At 46.2% G+C, this 21124-nt stretch overlaps 1 protein-coding gene across 2 annotated transcripts in view; it reads right to left on the reverse strand.

The window, feature by feature from the left end:
* Positions 1-4216: 4216 nt before the first annotated feature.
* The window catches only part of LOC142903642 (vang-like protein 1), a 32987-nt gene continuing 16079 nt past the window's right edge, over positions 4217-21124 (reverse strand). The window contains exons 3-8 of one of the 2 annotated variants that reach the window (XM_076049396.1): positions 15919-16350; positions 15082-15257; positions 9920-10080; positions 7245-7392; positions 6216-6450; positions 4217-4765 (exon numbers count right to left, since the gene is read on the reverse strand). In XM_076049396.1, coding sequence (XP_075905511.1) covers positions 4505-4765; positions 6216-6450; positions 7245-7392; positions 9920-10080; positions 15082-15257; positions 15919-16350 — 1413 coding nt within the window. In that variant the 3' untranslated portion in view covers positions 4217-4504. The remainder of the gene's footprint in view (positions 4766-6215; positions 6451-7244; positions 7393-9919; positions 10081-15081; positions 15258-15918; positions 16351-21124) is intronic. The other variant, XM_076049397.1, reaches the window with a different exon arrangement.

Here is a 21124-nt window from a genome sequence, read left to right on the forward strand (position 1 = left end):
TTCATTAAGGAGAAACATTCGTCTCGACATCAACAGCACGTCCGCTTTAAGGAGGCGGCCAGATTGAACAAGGCTCTGCGCTGCTTAAATCCTCCCATTAGATGGTATCACACAACAGCTCTTTAAAGTTCCTTCTTACAAACAGGAGCAGAGCCTTGATAAATAAAAGAAACCAGCTTTCTTTTGGGGAGCGTTTGTGAGTGAGAATGCACACTTAACCCTCATTAAGTGGGTTTCAGACAGATGCTCAAGTCAAGACCGGCAGACGACAGATTGGCACATCCCATGCCTCAGTCAATGAGCGTCCTGCTCCGTTGAATTATTCAAAGTGCGCTGAATTATTCAGCATCATAATGCCCCCTAATGGCAGAGCAGACCCGTACTGGACTGCAGGGCTGGGGGAGGTCAGAGTTGTGTGTGTGTGTGTATGAGTATAATAAAACACTTCCCACCCGAGACCTGACGAAACGAACAAGGCAAAGGCAGGAACACACTTGCGCCTCAAACCACACACACACACACACACACACGGCTGCACATGAATTAATAATAGAGGGCCATGCAAGAATCATGGCTCCCCTGGAGGTGGATGGGATGTGGTGTGTAAACAGGATGTTTGTCGGAATCAAACACAATGCACGCTGCAGCTGATTGATGGGAACATTTGTTCCGTGTGTGTGTGTGTGTGTGTGTGTGTGTGTGTGTGTGTGTGAATTTAAACATGACCCGAGGCAAAAGCGTCTCACACGGGTCACCAGGTGGGAGTCTAACAGCCAAGGTTACATCATCCAGCCAGTGTCAAGTGCGAAGGTGTACAGCAGGAATGTGGTGATTCAAGTCCAATCTTTGATCTTAATTCTTCGTCCTGGTCTCGAAGCCAAAAACATCCCCAAAGAAATTTGCCGAACCCAAATTGCAGCTTCGATATGGGACGCCCTCTTAGCCTCCTGCTGTTGTCGTGGCTAAAAAGCAGGCACTAGAGGTAAATTCGTGCAGAGGGATGATTTCCAAAACCAAATACTGGTTCACGTATTTTCTAAATACAAAAAAAAGGCTGTCGCAAGCAAAAGACGGGAGTATTTTTCATGAATAAGTCAAAGACGCATGCTTAAGAATTTTGCACGACAGGGAAACCTTTGAAGCGGTCTTAAACACAACTCCACGGAGAAGAGACAATGACGGGGGCGTCGAGCCAAGCCGAGGGTCATTCCAGGACCAAGAACAAAGAAGAAGAGACAGGAAGAAGATGCATTAACGAGATGATTCCGCCTGAAAATTAACGTGGCGAGTAGACGGAGGGACTTCCTGTCACGGCCCGGGACGCGCACATAACCAAGTCATTACCAACCAAATGGAAAGCGCGGAAGCGGGTGAGGGAAAACATTCCATTTAGATGCAAATGCTCATTTTCTCCTCCGTCCACCTCCCCTCCCAGCTCATCCCGGCGCTGGACGGAGTCGGGTGGGTTCGGCGAGGGTGGAGAGGGTTGGATTAAGCGGCGGACAGATGAGTTCCGACAGGTGGTCTCGCACCCTGCCGAGCTCCGGCTTGGGATGAGCTTGTTTGTTCGCAGCGCCGGACACCGGTACTGACATTCATTTAGTCACCACCAGGTCCCGGCTGGAGCGGCGTGACAGGCTGACAGCCAGCCAATTACTGTCAGGCCTCATAACGACAAAAAAGCCAGCCAAGATAAGGTCCAAACAAAAGGTGAGAATCCTGCTCCGGAATGTCAGGCGGGCCGGGTCTAAGTGGCGGCGACAGAGGAGGGGATGAGCAGCACCGCAGCTGGCGAGACAAAACCAGTTGGAAGAATGGTGGAGAAGGTGAAAGATGGGAGAAATATATATAATAGATATATAATAGATATATAATATATCTTCCGCCCAAAAAAAAAAAAGGCAGAGCTATTAAATCATCACGTTCACTTTGGAAAAAACACATTTCCAGTCCAGATCTGAGCGGAGAGAGATGACATGAAAGACAAAAACAAAACACATAACAGAGAAAAATCAAAAATATACTAAAAGTAATTCATACAATTAGGAATGCACCGATACCATGTTTTTGTTTTGTTTTTTTAAGAGTAGAGTAGAGTGCGAGTACTTGCATTTCAGTACTCACCGATTCCGAGTACTTTGTGGGGCCATTACTTTGATTAGATTGATTGATTGACTGCATACTGTGATTGTTTCCCTGCACAGATGTTTTGTTATTTTGTTGTTATTTCCAACAACATTCCTCAGCGTGTTTTTCTACAACATGGGCTCACTGTCACACGTTCCCCTGCAGCACAAACACAAATTTAACAACTTTGTCATATACATACATACACGACTGGTATCTGTGTCGTGGCATTGAAACATTATTTTAGTACAATTACAGTATGCAACCCACCGGTATTGGTTATCGGCGCATCCCTAATTATAATAAATTATTTTCCAATTGAACTACAACTGCAAAATCTTAACCTAGTTCATGATAAAGAACCCAGAACACCATTATTGTTGACACAAACAACAAAGTCAGTCATAATTTGTCTGCAAAAAGAAACAAGTGTGCAGCTGTTTTACAAACGTTTGTAAAAATGTTTATTTTGTTGTTGTGTGTGTTGTTGTTCTTTGTGATTTTTAAAAAAAAAAAAAAAAAAAAAAAAAAAAAACAAAGACTGATGACGTGTAACCGAAAACGTTGCCTTATGCTGCGCCGTCACGTCTTCCGAGCCACGTGACGGACGGACGGAATGACGGACCTGGCAGCGGCGTGACAGATGGCTGATGGGAAGTGGAGGAGAAGTCAGGGGGAAGGCCGGTCATGTGAACTGGAATGGCATACATTGATACACACTCGCGCACGCACAGACACACACACACGCACGCACGCACGCACGCACTCGGAGGTATGGAGGCGAACACACATGCATGCTCGTTGACATAAATAGATACAGTGTAAAAACAGCAGGCACAGTCACATTGGGATCAAACGACAATCACCTGCCAATGCAAAAACACAAAAATCTGACCTGTGGCAGGTTTACAAAAAAGAAATTTTATATATATATATATATATATATATATATATATATATATATATATATATATATATATATATATATATATATATATATATATGCTTTGCTCAAACTGTGTCGCAGAGAACAGGAAGTGATTTTTCTCTCTCTCCATTGTACACTTTACAAGTTTCTTTACAGATTAAGAACGTGACATTTATCTCCTTTATCATTTAAGTGAACACACGTCGCTGTTCCCGCCTCCCTCGGCAGGAACAGGCTGCAGAGTGTCAGTGTTGCCGTTAGGGGGCAGTAGGGGACAACGAGACACAGACGCGGGGCGGCGTTCCTCCGGCGTGGAAATGTTCTTCTTCAGTGAATTGTAGGTGACGTCGGCGTGATCTTTGGTGGATTCACACGAACGTTAGTTAACAAATGGACATTAAAAAGTTCACACAGATTTAAAAAACAAACAAACAAACAAACTCGGTGACGGAGGGAAGGACACCGGTGCTGCTGCACCACATGAACTCCAGTTGGATCACGGCTGATGTCTGCCAGTCTTCTTTTTGGCACCACTGTTGTTGTATACACGAAGGCCGGCGTGTAAAATTAAAGTATTAATAATACTACTGCTAATAATAATAAATCATTGTTTTAATATTGCCCAATTTCAACCCCCCACCCCCCCATATTCAATTTCAATTTTTATTTCTTGGGGCCCCTTTGTGACATCACGTAAGGCTGATATCCAGAACTGCCACAGGATGGCCGGTTTCTCCTGTCCTGAAAGTTACATGCTGACAGTGTTTGGACACCTTGGCCTCTTCAGTCGACCAGGGCATTTCCTGTTTAACACAGCGTGTGTGTGTGTGTGTGTGTGTGTGTGTGTGTGTGCGCGCCCGCATCGCTTCCAACTGGAGTGGAAGTGTTTTTTCTGATTTTGCTCCGCTGCACCTGGAGAAGGACGGCCCACCAGAAGAATCCAAATCCACCCACTTTGCCTGCGTGTTGGAACTTCATGTGCGCTCCAAGTCTCGACCTTCGCTTTGTCTTTTTTCGCCAAACACCATTGAGGGAAGAATTTCTCAGTGTTCAGCTGACATTTTCATGCCGCCGACTCCCACGAAAAGCATCCAAACGCGGTCGCAGTCCTTAGTGGTTTGTCTAAGACAGCAAAAGTCCTGCCGCGACACGTCTCAAAGGTCAAAGGTCACGAGGAGCGAGTGACAGTGTTGCCACACAAAGCGCAGCCTCACCTCGCTCCTTTCCTTTGCTTTCATCCAAATCAAAACATAAAAAGATCAATATATTCAACGTGAGTCATGTGTAGATTCATATATAATATATATACATATATATATATATATATATATATATATATATATATATACATATAAAAATTTCAAAAGTAAAAATATTAACCCAACGAGAGCCCAAAAAAACAGGGTGAGGATTGTTTTAAACAACAAGAAAACAGTTTGCGGTGCGGTCCTACACGGAGGTTTCCGACTGGAGGCGCAGCACAAACTTGTGCGACTTGGGGTCGATGTACTCCTCCGCCAGCTGGATGTATGGGATCCTCCTGCACGTCACCACCAGGCTGAAGTCCACGCACTTGAGCAGGAAGATGGCGCCGTCCTTCAGGCCGCTGGTGAGCGAGTCCTCGCTGACCAGCGTCCACTGGCGGGCCAGCCAGTGGTCCCGGCTGTACTGCAGGGTGGGACCCGGAGCCAGGTAGCTCTCCAGGAAGGCCTGGTGGAGGGGGGGGGGTTAGCACATTAGCACATCATTTGACTGACTTCCTTCAACAGATGTTCCTCCGTGATGATTTGTAATAACTGTTTTCTTACGCTATAAATATTTTATTTCATTTTATTTTATATAATTTTCCTTCTCTTTGCACTATATTGTTGCTGTAATTATGTAAATTCTCCCAATGTGGGATAAATAAAGGTGTTCTATTCTTTTCTATTTTATTCTATTCACATCTTGATCACACTTGGAGACCAGGGGTGGGCAAACCTTTTGACTGGTGAGGCCACAATGGGTTGTAAAATGTGACAGAGGGGGGTAGCAGCAGCAGATGGATGGAGTGTTTTGGTGAGCCACCTCATAGGAGGAAAAATCTATCATGGGAAATGTAGAAAACATGTGGCCCTGCAATGAACTGGCCACTTGTCCAGGGTGTCACCCTGCCTTCACCCTATGACAGCTGGGAGAGGCTCCAGCAGACCTCCAACACCCTGAGCTCGGGAAGAAGAGGGTATTGAAAATGGATGTATGGATGCATGTTGCTTCCATGTCAATTGAAAATGAACAAAAGCACAGTTGCAATTATTTACAAAGTTGCAAGCATTTAGCGCTTTATTGAAATGACTCTGAAAACACTGAAAAATGGATGAAATACAGCTATTTTATGACTCACTGGCTATTAATATAATTTCTTCAAGTTTGGCGAGCTGGATTAAAAAACTTAACGGGCTGCACATAGCCCCCGGGTTTCAGTTTGCCCATGCCTGTCATGTCTGTCACTGAGGTTGGCAGAGCAAGTTGATCACCTGGTGCAGCCAGTTTGGTTGCAATGCAAGCAGCTGTTAAATGTATTTCTTCTTTCTTTCTATTTAAGTATTCAGTTACTTATTTCATATTATTTTTCTTTTTTCTACACTGTAACTATTTAATTTACTGCTTGACGTCTCTCAAGTGTGATGTAAGAGGCTGGTGGACGAAGGGGGAATTTGATGGGCAAACTACAGCCCGGGGGCCAGATGTGGTCCGTTAAGCTTTTTAATCTGGCCCGCCCAATTTAAAACTATATTAATAAACCTTATTAATTTTTCCCTGGGTTCTCTCGTTTTCTGCCAGAGTGACGATGATGAAATGACTCTTAATTCATTTTAACTGCAACTGTTTCAGTCCCTTCAGCAAAGAGGACGTCAAAGAGATGTTTTGTTGTGACACTTTGCTTCATTTTCCATTGACATTAAAGCACCAGGTTTTCTACACATCCCATGATATATGTTTTCCTCCTATGAGGTGGCTCACCAAAACACTCCATCCACCTGCTGCTACTCCGCTACCCCACTCCATCAAATTTTAGAACCTATCGTGGCCACACCAGGGCTACATGGTCTACTTTAACTGTAAAGGCCATGCGGACTGTCTGTGACTCCATAGAATGAGTTGTGTGTTTGCGTCCAACCTTGGGCGTCATGTTGTTGGTGATGCAGAAGGCCAGGTGCTGCTGGATGCTCTCCATGCTGTGGCAGTGCTGCTGCTTGGTGGTGCGCAGGTACTTCTGCAGGGCTCGCGCCATGGACGGGAAGATGGCCTGCGCCGCCTCGCGCGGGTCCATCACCTCGCCCGGCGCTCGCCTCTGCTCCTCCTCCTGCAGGCGCTTGACGTGCGTGAAGGCCTCCTCTACTGCCACCACCAGGCTGGGAGGAGGAGGAGGAGACTAGCGGTTAGCGTTGGCGGTTTTTTTCGTGGAACATTCATTTAAGATTGAGGGGGGGGGGGCGGGTTTGTAAGCTAAAGAAGAGGTAATACTGTTAAGGTATCAGTCGTAGGGCCCTTTGTGACATCACAAAGGGAGGTTTTTTTTTTCTGATTTGTAGGCCATTCATACATCAGACTGAAGAGGCACATTATTGTTGATAAAAAAAAAACTTTTGTGAAGGGAATTTAAACTTAGTTAAAAACATTAGGGATGCAATGATACCGATACCAGTATCATGTACCAGGGTTGAGTATTCTACTCGTCCTTGTAAAATATGAGCCGAGACCACGACACTGAGACCAGTTGTTTGTGTGTTTGTATGACAATTTTGTTGTATTTGTACTGCAGTGAAACTGACACTGACAGTTGCCCCAAGTTGTAGAAAAACATGCTGATCAATGTTGCTCAAACAGCTAACTAATAAAAAATCCAATTAATTATATTGTGTGTAAAGTACTCGGTATCAGTAATGGTGAGTTCTGAAATGAAAAAAAAAAAAAAAAAGTGCTGCATCCCTAAAAAAAACCAAAAACTTTTATTCTAACATTTGATTTGTGTTTGGAAAAGAACATTTCTGCCTTTTCTTGGTGGAAAAGACAGAATCTATACCATGAGCAAGAAAGAGACGAAGACTTAACAGTTTGTAGATGATTCATTTAGAATTTTGAATATTTTGGAATATTAAGTTTGAATATTCATGGGAGCAGAGGTAACTTTCGGGCTGCTGAATACCGAGCTTTGCGCTTGCGAACGCGTCTCTCCAGCTCGGCCTCCTCGTAGTAGAGCTCGTTGTGGCTGGTGTCTCTGCGGCGGGCGGCCGCTGCAATCATGGCTCTGGACTGGGACTGGGCCATCCCCGCACCCGCGTTGTTCCCAGGACCTGCCAGAAACAAAGGACATAACAGGGCGTTAGCTAGCGGCGCGCGCCTCTCTCGTCGTCCTGCGGCAGTGCTCGGAGGCAGTCAGGGAACAGAACAAAGAATAACATGGAGTGCAACATGCTTTCAGTGCAGGGGGGGCGGGACTTTTTGACCGGTGGGTTCTAAAATGTGACAGAGGGGTCGGAGCAGCAGCAGACGGATGGAGTGTTTTGGTGAGCCACCTCATAGGAGGAAAAAATATATCATAGGATGAGTAGAAAACATGTTGCTTTGATGTCGATTGAAAATTAACGTAAGAAAAGCTGCAACAAAATCAGTGTGTTTGAAGCCCCACGGTATTTAGCTCTTTACTGAAATGACTCTGAAAACACTCAAAAAAACATGGATGAAATGCAGCTATTTTATTACTGACTTACTACCAAGATCATTTCTTCAAGTATCGACGGGCAGGGTTAAAAAGCTTTACGGGCTACAGACCAGAGCTGTATTGAAACCAGAGAGGATGATGTATTCAGTGGTGCAGAGCCATTTGTTCTCACTGTTTAGATCATTCCTCCCCTTTTAAAAAGCGTGGTGCCTTCAGGAGGAAGGATGGCCTGCGTGTTGCAAAATTCAGTTTACATCATTATTTTTTTTTTTGGAACTGCACTAATCAGGGCAGGTGATGAAGTCTCCCGACGGCAACGCGGGGTTAAAAGCAGGCAGAGCTGGTGAATTATTAATGCGGGGCAGCGAACGAGCGCCGACGGAATAATTCATGGAGGGAGTGTTGGACAAACTGCGCTTGGCGTTATCACCGCAGCGGGGCAGGATTTATGAGTAAAAATGTGCCTGTGCTGAGGAGGAGGAAGAGGTGGTGAGTCGAGTGTTTCTCACTCGGACAGAAGATTTCACATCTGGAAATTGAAAATTAAAAAAAAAATAAAATAAAAAATAAAATCAAACAATCAAAGTATCATAACGTGAAGACCAGAGGCAGATTGTGTTTTCCCTGGACTCTCTATTAAAAAAAGAGAGTCCAGGCACCTACAATGCAGACAATATGCAGCCAATTGAGGCTTGAGCATTGATATTTGCTGCCATTTCAAGAGCATTTTTTGTGAATAGATTTGCCTGAAAGAAATGCTCTAACTCACAGAGTTCATGCACGCAACTTTTCAGAGGGCGCGTGCTAATGAATTAATGAAGGTTTTCTTTCAAACGCGTGAGAAAAAAAGTAATAAAAAGAAAAGAACAGATGAAAACACTTAAATCAGGAGCGCCTGCTGACATTGACTGACGTGAGAGAGTGGGAGAGTGGGAGAGTGGAGGTGAAGTTAGTGCACGTCACCAGAGCTCGAGCACACTCGACTCGGGGGAGTGCAATGACTCAATGGGCGGGTTCGTGGCGGCATTCCTGCGAGCTGGTGAGGACGACAGAGTCCTTCATCAACCTGTGGCATGCGGACGGTGGCGGTGAGCGGCGACCCCTAGTGGCGGGGAGGCCTTTTGTTTAACTTGGGGACTGCCACGTTTTTTTTACTTACTGTCAAACAGGTAGGCTTTGAGTTTAGCTCTAAAGGTGTCTAAAAAGCATTAAGAGACACGGGGGTTGAGGAAGGGAGAGGGGGCGGGGGGGGGTGGAGAAGGAGGTCAATGTCTTGAGCTGAGAACTTCATCCATCAGTGAAGGCAACACATGTTCTACACCACTTTCTGCAAATCGCTTCCATGCCTTTGCGCTGCTGTCAGCAGTTTGTCATTTATCACACGCGCACTCGCGGATCAATTTTCTACATTCCTCCAAGCTGGCAGGTTCTCTCAACACATTCCAGTGCAGTCTGCAAATCAACCCTGCAGAGACACGAAAAGGGGCGGCTGCAAGAAGCGACCCAGAAAATAATTAGCAGATTTTGGAAGATCCGGGAAGCCAAAAATGACCCTTTTTCTCAGCGTCGAAAAGTGATCTGTATGGAAAAAGGAATGCATGGCGGAACAACTTTTTTTCTTCAAGGTTGAGTGTGTAATATTTGGAGATTTCTAAGAAGAAAAAGCAAGATCAGGTGGGTACATTTTAGATTGCAGCGCTCTTTCGCTGAAGTTCCCTTAGGGACCTTCCCTCTCCCAAGCTTGCCAGTGAACTACGCTGGCCTGCAAGCACAAACCTGGATACCTCGTGCACCTTCTTCTTTGTTGGTTTATTTGAGGACGCCAGCGTTCACCCTAAATACGAAACGTGCTTTCAGGTGACCTGGTTTGTCCACACCAGGCTTCCTTAGAAATATGCAAGATGGCAGCTAACTGGGAGCAAGAGCCTTGTTCTATGTCCATTCTTATCTAAAAAACAAAAAACGTTTTATGGGTAGAAAAACTAAATGACTTCTATTGTACTGTGAGTGTACACTTTTATCCATGTATTATTGGGCAGCATGTAAAGCTGTGACCAATATAAAAACTATAAATAAGGCCAAATTTTACACACTGGACCTTGAAGTCAGTTGGATTTTGCGTTGGATTTCTCTCAGGTTGGAGTAAAGAGCCCACTCACCCTCGGCAGGGGGCGCTGCCAACTCACCATCCACATTGTAGACCTTGAGGCCGGCGAGGTGTTTGGCAGCGCGCGACTTGGAGGCCGACAGCAGTGCCGGGTTGTGGACGGGGAAGTCGCAGTAGTAGTGCTGTAGGATGGCGAGGGCAGCTCTCTGAATGCTGGGGGAGGGGGGGGGGGGACAAAACATGGTGGAGGTAAATAGAGGGGAAAAAAAAATCCCTGCAGGATTCCTTCATTCCTTTATGACAGACTTCACACTGGAAAAGTTAAACTTCTTGACTGGTGGGGCCACAATGGGTTGTAAAATGTGCCGGGGGGGGGGGGGGGGTAGCGGAGCAGCAGCAGATGGATGGAGTGTTTTGGTGAGCCACCTCATAGGAGGAAAAAAAATCTATCATGGGATATGTAAAAAAAAAAACTTGCCACCAGTTGAGGCTGTCCCTGCAGTTTATTAACCCAGTGTTGTCGGCCAGCTGCGGTACGGCACAGTACCGCAGTGTCACATTGCCAGAGTGCTGCGTCTTCCAGGAGCTGTTGCTGCAGAACAACTGACCCTGTTCACTCCGAGCCTGTCTGTCGAGGTGCGTGTTCACAGGGCTTGAGAGTGTGCGCCCAGTCGACCTTGAGGAGGCAAAACTAAATCAGCCAGCTAACCTGTAGCATGCAACTCACAATTAGCCAATGAAGGAGAATTGCATTGTTGACCCGCGGCACATAGATGGAGCAGACTGAGGAGCACTGTCTGACTGTTGTCCAGTTTGTCTATTCCAGGGGTGGGCTGACCTTTTGATTGGGGGGGGGGGGGCACACAATGGGTTGTAAATTGGGACAGAGGGGGGGTAGCGGAGCAGCAGCAGATGGATGGAGTGTTTTGGTGAGCCACCTCATAGGGGGAAAAAAACATATCATGGGATATGTGGAAAACATGTTGCTTTCATGTCAATTGCAAATGAACAAAAGCAAAGTTGCAACAAAACTCAGTGTCTTTGCAAGCCCCACGGTATTTCGCTCTTTATTGAAATGACTCTGAAAACACTAAAAAATGGAGGAAATGCAGCTATTTTATGACTCACTGACTATAAATATAATTTCTAAGTTTGGCGGGCCGGATTAAAAAACCTAATGGGCTGCATATGGTCCCTGGGCCGGAGTTTGCCCGTGCCTCTGTCACATGCAGAATCAGGCAACAGATGTTTGGGGTCGTTTTAAAGGCCAGAAATACCAAAGTGGCTTGTTAAAAACAGACAAGACAGGGACGTCGTGTTCAGGCTTGCGTGGACAATTTCATTTTCAACACTACCTAGTGCCCATTGTTGTGGCAACACACTCGGTTCACATCTTAAAAAGAGTTCAGGCCTTTGAAGACCGAATAGTCCAGTAGTTTACAAGACTGAAACAACAAAAATCCAGCATGAACTGCTTTGTTTTTAAACAACTATATTTACATTATACACAGAAATCACACTCGGTGGAGTGGGGACATCAGTCCAACATTGCAAACTGCATTGGAGTTGTGACGAGGCCTTTGATGATGATCTCCAGATGAAGCTGGAAGCTCCTAATTGCAGGTTGCAGGCTTGGCTTCGCTGGAAAACCAAAAAACCAACAACAAAACCCCACACAAGCGCGACAAAAAACCTCCAAGCCACACACAGCGACATTTCACACAAGTAACTCTGGTGCACAATGCAACGGGCGCCACCGTTTATGGGAATGAGACATCTCAGTGGTCACCTTCCAGGACCAATCACGAGGGAGTGCGTTCCAAGGCGGAACAGGTGGGGGAGGGGTGATGGACGAGAGACCAAACAGCCCCTTCAGGTTGAGGGGAGAGGAGCGCTTGTTTTGTCAGGCCGAACAAACCGTGTTTATTGTTAAACTAGCAACAGCAATTTATCAAGTATGGAAATGGCCATAATAATCAATATCTTTCCTCTTCTTTCTTTCTTTCTTTCACTATATTAGATCTGTAAAGACAAAAGGTTCTCTCATTATAAAACGGTTGTGCCTTTTCCAAATTTTGATTCATTTTATGCAAAATGAATCAAACCTTTACATTCACTCTACCAGTGACGTGTGTGCATGCGGTGGTTTCTGTGCATTTTAGAATAGTGTTGAATACAACAGAACACCTTTTTAATCCAACAGTGGGGAAATTTGCATAATTACAGCAACTGTATCTTGCAAAAAAGATGGAACATTATATTAATTAAAAGAAATAAGTCAGTAAAAAATAAAAACAAAATATTTTGGGGGTATAAAAGGAAAAAAACAAGATTCTACGAACAGATGGATTTACAGCTATCTACTGTACATTCTGAGATACAGTATATCATTAGCCAACATGGGGCCTTTGGATCAAACCTGCAGGGGGACTGACCCATCAGGAAACACAGACTGGGAGTGGGAGTGGGACTGGGAGTGGGACTGGGGTAGGACTGGGAGTGGGACTGGGACTGGGACTGGGACTAGGAGTGGAACTGGGAGTGGGACTGGGAGTGGGACTGGGCCGCCCTCCAGCAGCAGTGAGCCAGAGAGCGACCTGAACCTGAGGGCTACATTTGTATTCGGCCTGTTTGACAAGGGCGGAGGGGTGGGGAAGGGGGAGCAGCTTCCTCTGGACTTCAGATTGGCATCAGAGGCAGACGGAGACGTGCACTCAGGGGCCCCCGGGGGGGAGGGGGGCCGGGTGGGGTCTCCAATAGGACGGACGCCAGCAAGAACAGCAGCCGCATCGACGTCTCATCCAGGCAAACGGGGCAAACTACGGCCCGGGGGCCATATGCGGCCCATTGAAGCTTTTTGATCCGACCCTCAGAACGTGAAGAAATGATGTTAATAGTGAGTCAGTCATAAAATAGCTGGATTTTATCCATGTTGTCAGAGTCATTTCAATAAAGAGCTAAACACCGTGGGGCTTCAAAGACACTGCTTTGGTTGCAACTTTTCTTTGGTTCATTTTCAATTGACATCAAAGCACAATTAAAAATGTCTGGCTTTGGACACATTGGTTCTTTGGTGTTTATCTTTTTTTTGGGGGGGGGTGGAAGAGGGGGTTATAAGCCAGCCGCTGGAAATCGGCTTGGTCATTTGCCTGGAAGCAGGAGGCCAGATAACACGGCCTGCCTGGTATTGACGACGTCGGGCTAAAAATGGGGGCTTTCCTGTTTTTCTTCAGACGCTGCAGAGTCGTAAAAAAGGAAAAAAAAGAAAAAAAGAAAAAAAAGATAAGAAAGAGCGGGTCAAGTCGGAGCTCCTCACACTTACGCAAACCTTTCCTGGCTTTTCATTTCCTACCGTAGCTTTTTAGGATGACTTCCACACCACCATCCCATTAACTATTAATCCCTCCTTCTTTATTCCGTCTATCCCTCCCTCTGTCCTCCCCCACTCTCTCTCTCCCTGTCTCCAGGGTCTCCCCTCTGTACTTGGCCCTCCTCGGCCTGCTGCTGCCTCGGCTCTGTGCAGCTTCCTCTCTGATGTCTTCCCCGCCCATCACGCTGCTCTTTCTTTTCCTTTTTCCTCCCCCTCCCTCCCTCCCTCCCGGCATGATTTGCTCCTGCCATCAGGCACCTTGACCGCCTGCTTTTTGTTCCTCTCTGACCCCCCTCACCCACCACACACACACACACACACACACACACTTTGTCTTTCTACTTCCTTGTCTCGGCTTTCCCCGAAAAAAGCTTCAAAGTTCTTCATCCCGACGTTTCCAACATTCCTCTCTAATGTCTTTCTTGTCATCCAGCTCAAATGTCGGTCCCCTTTCCGCTCATTTTCATTCCCATTTTCCTCAGAGGCGGAGCCAGAGGTGTGTCCGGAGGAACCCCCCACCCCCCCATTTCTCAGCTGCTGCTGCTGCCAATGTTTGAACAGCCAGCCAAGGTTGCGACCCAGATCTCAACGCGCACCTCCGCGACTCCTGTGGCATAAATCACACCGGCGATGTGGCAGCGGATAATTGCCAACCCTGTAGAAACAACAGCGTTCTACACTTTTTTTTCGCCCGTATCATTTCTCCACGACGACTTTAATTGGCAGTCATAAATTTCCTTCGCGGCTTGGCGCGGCCAACCCTAGCGGAACGGAACGCCGCCGCCCATCAGAAAAATAAATCAAGCGCTGTGAGGCGCGCAGGGCACGACATGTCTTCCTGAGCGCCTCTACGGGTGCGCCTCTAATGTAACAATGTTTAATGTTAAATATGATGAACGCGGGCAATTACCTCTCGCCCCAAACACTCGTCGAGTTGCAGCACGTCGGTGAAATGAAGCCGACCTGCGTCGGGCCCACACGTCTGTGTCGGCTGCCTCGGAGACTCAAAGCGGGAGCTGCTGGTGTAAAGTTATTTCAAATACAACCAGGGCTGCAGCTGTCGAATACTTTGGTAATCGATCATTCTATTGAATATTCCATCGACTCATCGAGTAATCGGATAAAGCATACGCTTACTTAATTAATTGCTCGAATTGCTCAAGGAGTGGTTGCAGCCCTAAATGCAACATGGAGGAGGGGGGGGGGGGGTTGCAGGTAATAGAGGGGATGAGTGCTGGCTGTGTTGTGACTGTGCTGATTGAAGACTGCAGGTTAAGAGGCTACAGGGGAACAGACTCTTAAATGACACAAATAGTTGAAGCAAATGGGCAAAAGTATATTTTTGGGTGCGACACGACTGTGCAGTTAGCAGTTAGTGGTGCCGCCTCAAAGCTAGAAGGTCGTTGGTTCAATTCCCAGGGTCTCCAGGGGCCTGTCTGTGTGGTAGTTTGCATGTTCTCCCTGTGTCTGATGGGTTCTTTCCAGGTTCTCCAGCTTCCTCCCTCACTCCAAAAACACGCACGTGGAAACTCTAAATTGTCCGTAGGTGTGTGTGTGTGTGTGTGTGTGTGAATGGTTGTTTGTCTCTATGTGGCCCTGTGATGAAGTGGCCACAGGTCCAGGGTGTCACCCTGACTTCACCCTATGACAGCTGGGAGAGGCTCCAGCAGACCCCCAAGACTCTGAGTGCAGGAGGAAGTGGGTATTGAAAATAGATGGATATTTGGAGGAACTATTAGACTGCTTGATGTTGAGTTTCCCAGATCGTGGCACACAGCAGCAGCAGCAGCAGCAGCAGCAGCAGCAGCAGCTGCAGGGTATTTGTGTGTTTTGTGGCGTCTCACCTGAGCTGGCCCAGGTTGTAGTGCCTGGTCTCGCCGTCCGTGGAGCGCGTCACGCACATGGAGAAGCACGGCTGCAGCTGCCGCAGCTCCAGCAGGACGATGGCCAGGTAGTGGATGAAGAGCAGCGCGTCCACCAGGGACACGGCATACTGCACGATGCCCTGGTAGTTCTGGTCCTGGTGTGGGAGGGGGAGGAGAAGCACGGGGGTTTAATGGCAGGAGCGATCGCACATTGAACAGATCAGAAGAGGAAACTCATGCAAAGTCTGAACTGAGTTTAAAAAGGGAGTGTAAATTCATGCAGCAGAAGTAGAGCATATATGACTGTGTATACATACATACATACATACATACATATACATGTATGTATACACATATATATGTATGTATACTATACATATATATATGTATATATATATATATACACACACACACACATCTATACACATACATATACATACATATATATACACAAATACATTATACATATATAATATTAACACACACATATATATATATATATATATATAAATAAAATAAATATATATACACACACTATATATAAATATATATATATAAAATAAAAAATAAAAAATATATATATACACACATACAGAATATATATATATATACATATACACACAGTGTATTTTATGTAAATGCAGGGATTATAGATTATGATTATCAAGGACAATAAGTGGTCTTTGTTGTTTTTTGATAGTGTCAGCTGTACACGACAACAGCCACGCACGGAAAAGACTTCCATCTCGGAACTGCACTCGATTGAAGTCATGATGTCCTTTCACAAAGCCATTTGCCTTCTTCCCGTTGGCTCACCTGCGTGTCGATGATCCGGACCCCGTAGAAGAGCCAGTAGGAGAGGACGAAGAGCAGCACCAGCACGCTGAGCAGCGCCCGGAAGACAAAGACCCGCGGCAGGCTGGCCTTGGGCGTCCTGAAGAAGAGCGCCCAGACGGCCAGCAGCAGGATGAGCAGCTTGAAGGCCACGGAGATGAAGAGGCCCTCGCAGGCCGTGCCGCAGCTCTGCAGCTTGTCGGGCCACAGCAGGTGCGGGATGACCAGGAAGGCCAGCGGCGTGAGGAAGACCAGCAGGCCCAGCACCACGGCCAGGCTGAGGGTCAAGTAGCGCCGGCAGTTGAGCCCCACGCTGTCCTCCAGGTCCTTGGTGATGCGGACAATGTCCTCCTGGGAGAGGCTGTGCTCCGACGTGCCAGTGACGGCCGTGGTGGTCTCCCCCCAGTTGTCATCCTGCATAGAGAAAAAGGAGAAGAAGAAGAGAGGAACGTCTCATCAATTTCAGCTTTTAGCTTCAACTCAATTAACGCGAATGTCCTGGAAATGTCAGCTGTCTCTAATGATGTGTGACGTGTCTAGAGCAGCGTTTCTCAACTGGTGGATCACGACCCAAAAGAGGGTCCTGGAGCTGTTTTGATTGGGTCGCGGCTTTTTGGCCAGTTTCCCTTTTTCTTATAAAAAAGGTGTTTTAATAGATATGTATTTATCGAGCAAATGTTGGGCATTTATTTCGCAGGACACACAATTCAATTCAATACTCGAAATGATAGAACGTGGGCTAGCATTTTAATTTTTGTGGAATAAATGTGTGTGCCGACATCATTAATAGGAAAGTGCTTCCTGAGACTCCACCAGTTGAGAATCACCGCTCGTGGTTCTTAATGCTTGTTGAGCGTTGAAGGTAAGTTTGCGGTAAGTCGCCCTAAATTTAAATTTCACATATTTTCTATTCACCACTACGTTGACGATTTGACTATGAAGGCTTCCATTGTACTGCCGCTGGGTGGAATTCTTTCCAGAGTCTTCAGAGTTTTCATACGTACAATGTTTGAGGGAAATTGGGAGAAACTTCTTATTGGGTGAACCGTCCTTTTAGGAGCGTAGGACACGGATACCAATTTGTATGAATAACGGGGGAAACCAAACCAGAGGCCTGATTAAACTATGTCAGCAGAGACCATAAGTGGTAGGAGGGAAGGCAGATCAACTGTTCTGCAGAACCAAAAAAAAAGAAAGAAACACACATAACGGCGCAAAATACGTCTCAATTCCAAATGAAAATGAAATGAAGAGCGCAAGATTTAAATTGCAGGACCACTGAGACGACGCACGAGGCAACGCACAGATGACAGACTAATCAAGAGCAGGGAGACCTCAGATTCATCACGCCGTCACGAAACCCAATCAACCAAAACCATCAGGCTTCATGTCATCAAGAAAAAATAAGCTGTGGAAGCAAAAACAAGTCAGGATGCAGTTTGTATCCAAACCACATTCCAGAAACAGCACGTGTATCTTTGGAACCCGACCGGCCTAACACAAAGATCCTGCAGTGGTGGGTCAGCGTCAGCCGGGCCAGGGAGGGAGGGAGGGAGGGAGGCTATTTCCAAACACGTGGGAAAAGGAGAGAAAGGGATAAAAAGCGAGGAAGTGGAAAAAGAAAACAGAGCGGAGCCGACAGCGACGCCGGGGGGGGGGGGAGCCGACTGCATCCGCAGATATGCCAAGGTCAGCCAAGGTCGGCCAAGGTCGGCGCAGTCTGCAGGAGAACAGCCCAAAGATTCACCACCGTTCAAAGGTCTTGGCTCACTGACTCAGTGACTGACTTGTTTCTGCACTGAACTCCATTATGACCACTTTTATGAAATAATGATCTTGACTCATCATTATGAGTCAAGATACACTTCTCATTAAAAGTGACTGAGAGAATTACAAGGGTGCAAAATTTTGTGGTTTAATAATTTTGCTTTCTTAAATGTTCTTTGTATATTATTTCATGCTGGGGGAATTCTTCATAGTAGTTAGGAAGCCTTGTCAAATTTGCATTTTCCAAAAAAAAAACAAAAACTAAAAACTAAAAAAAAAAAAAATCCACTGGCCCAAAGAAAGACGCGGTGCAGTCAGGATTGTTTGCAGCGGCGGAGCAGGATCAGAGGGGGGGGGGAGGTGAGGGGATGGGGTGGGATGAAGGGAGGAGGAAGAGGAGGGTGCAGCAGGACCCTCTCCCACATGGCCTCGGGGGTTAAAAACAGCAGAGATGAAGTGGAACAATGGCAGCGGCCAGGAAGCTTTACTCAGGACGCAAAACAAAGCAGTGGAATCCACTGCGAGTGCACAGGCACTGCACCCAGTGTAAGAAAAATTACAACAAGAGCTGATCTAAAAAAAAATAAAATAAAGGAAAATAAACTTGATCGTTTAAGTATTTTTTTAATTACGTGTTTTGTCATGATTTAATTTAGTTGAATTAAAAAACACCAACAGCGTATTGGTCCAACGCCTAAAAACAATGACACTACAGATAACAAAAGGCTTCCTCATTCTTTCAGATTTATCTCACACCTCCACCTGGAGGAGAGCCAGCAGCAGCGGTTTCCTGGTATCAAGGAAACTAATTGGGTGTAGAACGAGCGAGATTTCAGAATCCCAAAATAAATAAATACATAAATTGACAACCGCAGTTCCCACAGAAGTGTTTACGATACGAGAAATAACGAGACAAAATCCAAGTGGGGGGGCGGGGAGCTCCTCAGGCTCCTCAGGATGCAGTTCGACGTGTGAAACCCAGCAACGTGCCAAACCTCCTGCTGGGCTGCTTGATGGAGGTGTCAAAAAATATATGTATACAAAAGTCAATAAACAACAGTGCTGAGATGCACGAGCACGTGAACGGCAGAGGGAGAAGCGCTTCGCCGACAGATTCCAGGAGTTTTAAAGCGCCGGTGTGACGCAGCACTCCTATTTAAAGCGGCGGGATGGTTTGACGCGGGGTGACATGCCCGACGACGACTCGTCGCTGTACGTTTTCCGCCTGCGGCGTTTCAAGACGACGCTGCTCCAGACATGACAGGAGTGGGCAAACTGTTTGACTGGTGGGCCACAATGGGTTCCGAAATTCATTCATTTCAATAAAGAGCTAAACACTGCGGGGCTTCAAAGGCGCTGATTTAGGTTCATTTTCAATGGACATTAAAGCAACATGTTTTCTACACATCCCATGATGATAGATGTTTTCCTCTTATGAGGTGGCTCACCAAAACACTCCATCCATCTGCTGCTGCTCCGCTACCCCCCTCTGTCACATTTTAGCCCACCAGTCAAACCCCCCCCCCCCCCCCAAGGTTTAATTCATCTGAGTGAGTCAGCGTGACTGCAACTGATCCAGGTGGAGTCGAGCGTTGTGAGTCTTTAACTCGTTCGACTCTTAATCCTGCCCTGTCTAACCGCCCCCCCCCCCACCCCTGCTGCTGGGAGAGACAAACATGCTCTTTGTCTGCTCTTCTGTCGCAGTGTGTGTGTGTGTGTGTGTGTGTGTGTGTGTGAGTGTGTGTGTGTGTGTGAGTGAGGTGATCGATAGGTATTTGTCGCAGGGAGGGGTGTCTAGTTACCATGCTAAACCTCGGGAGGATGGTTGGGAGCTACTTTAGCAACTTGTTGGTTCTCAGTTCAGATCCATATATGTATATACATACATACATACATATATATATATATATATATACATACATATATATATATATATATATATATATATATATATATATATATATATATATATATATATATATATATATAAATACATGTATTGAGAAACGCTCAACACAACAAACACATCCGGCTCAAGACACTCAAGACGCTGAATTTCCAAAGATAATAATAATAATAATAATGATAATAATAATAAATAATAACAACAAAGATACATTTTATTGAAAGGCACCTTTCAGGACACTCAAGAAAAATTTTTGCAATGGTAATCTTTAACAGAATCCAATCAGAAGTGAGCTATTCGGGGTGTGTGGTTCCCCACTTCCACTGCAGTGAGTGTGTTTTAGCCAATCAGACGCCCTGCTGGTGTCAGAAGGTGCTGCAGGAGTCCTGGTCGTCCTGGTCGGCGGACTCACCTGCTCCTGTTCCCGCCTTGACACTGCCACTAAAAATAAACACTGCCGCTGACCCACTTTGCCTTGCGGGATTAGCCAATCGCTGCGGGGACTGATCCGGTTCAGCGGCGGCGGCGCTGGGGGTGGGGGTGTGGGGTTAGGGTCGGGTGGGCGCAGTGCCATTCATCACCAGCAAATAAGGGGAACAGCAAAGTAGAGGCAGGGGGGCAGTGCAGAGAAACGTAGTAACAGGATGAGCAAATTAAAGAGGAGGGGGTGGGGTGGAGAGGGTGTGTGTGTGTGTGTGGGGGGGCGGGGGGGCAGTTCACGGAGGGCAGGTGATTACTACGGCTTAGCTGTCAAACTCTGGCCCATGGGCCAAATTTGCTCCGCGAGGCCAATACACAACCACTACTTGAGGTGCTGGCCTGCCACTATGATACAGCACATGTAGCGCTAACACTACAAATCCCAGAATGCTCTGCTGGTATTTTGGCATTTCAATCAGGACAGGATGTTCATGGAAGCATAATATTGTGACATAATTGGTTTGTCTTTGTTATTTTATTTTTAAAAGTATTATCAGCACATTGAAAAACCGTTACTGTTGAAATTTAAATCAGAAGGATGCAATTATAAAAAGAGCCATGCGATTTTTTTTCAATAGAATTACACCAATAGAGTTTGAAGCCTACGCTGTATAGGAACACCGCAATGGGAAAAAGGTTGGGTGCTTTTGTAACGGGATGTATTTTCTTTTCTTTTCTTTTTGGAATCCATCACTTGCCTTTGAGTGACAGGTGTACACAAATTGAAAAGCAACATGTGTATAACCCACTTTTTCCTCTGGTGAAAAAGTTCAATAACAAATAACCCTGTCAGTTGACCGGAGCGAAGGAAAACAGTGCTCAGTTCTTGTTGTTGTTGTTTTTTTGTTTTTGTTTTAAAAAAAGAGCACCAGTCTCCCTCAGCGGCTTCGTCACAGCTTCACGCGCTCCACCTTATCACGGAAATCACCTCCCCCCCCCCGGCTGGCTTGATCAGGCGCACAGCGTGCCAGCAGGCGACGCCTTTGATGAGAGTGAGATTTACAAAGCTCCAGAGTGACACTTTAACGAGGCGGG

This window comes from Nelusetta ayraudi, unplaced genomic scaffold (genome assembly GCF_046127955.1).
Source record: "Nelusetta ayraudi isolate G7.1 ecotype Tasmania unplaced genomic scaffold, CSIRO-AGI_Nayr_v1 ptg000114l, whole genome shotgun sequence".
Taxonomy (NCBI): domain Eukaryota; kingdom Metazoa; phylum Chordata; class Actinopteri; order Tetraodontiformes; family Monacanthidae; genus Nelusetta; species Nelusetta ayraudi.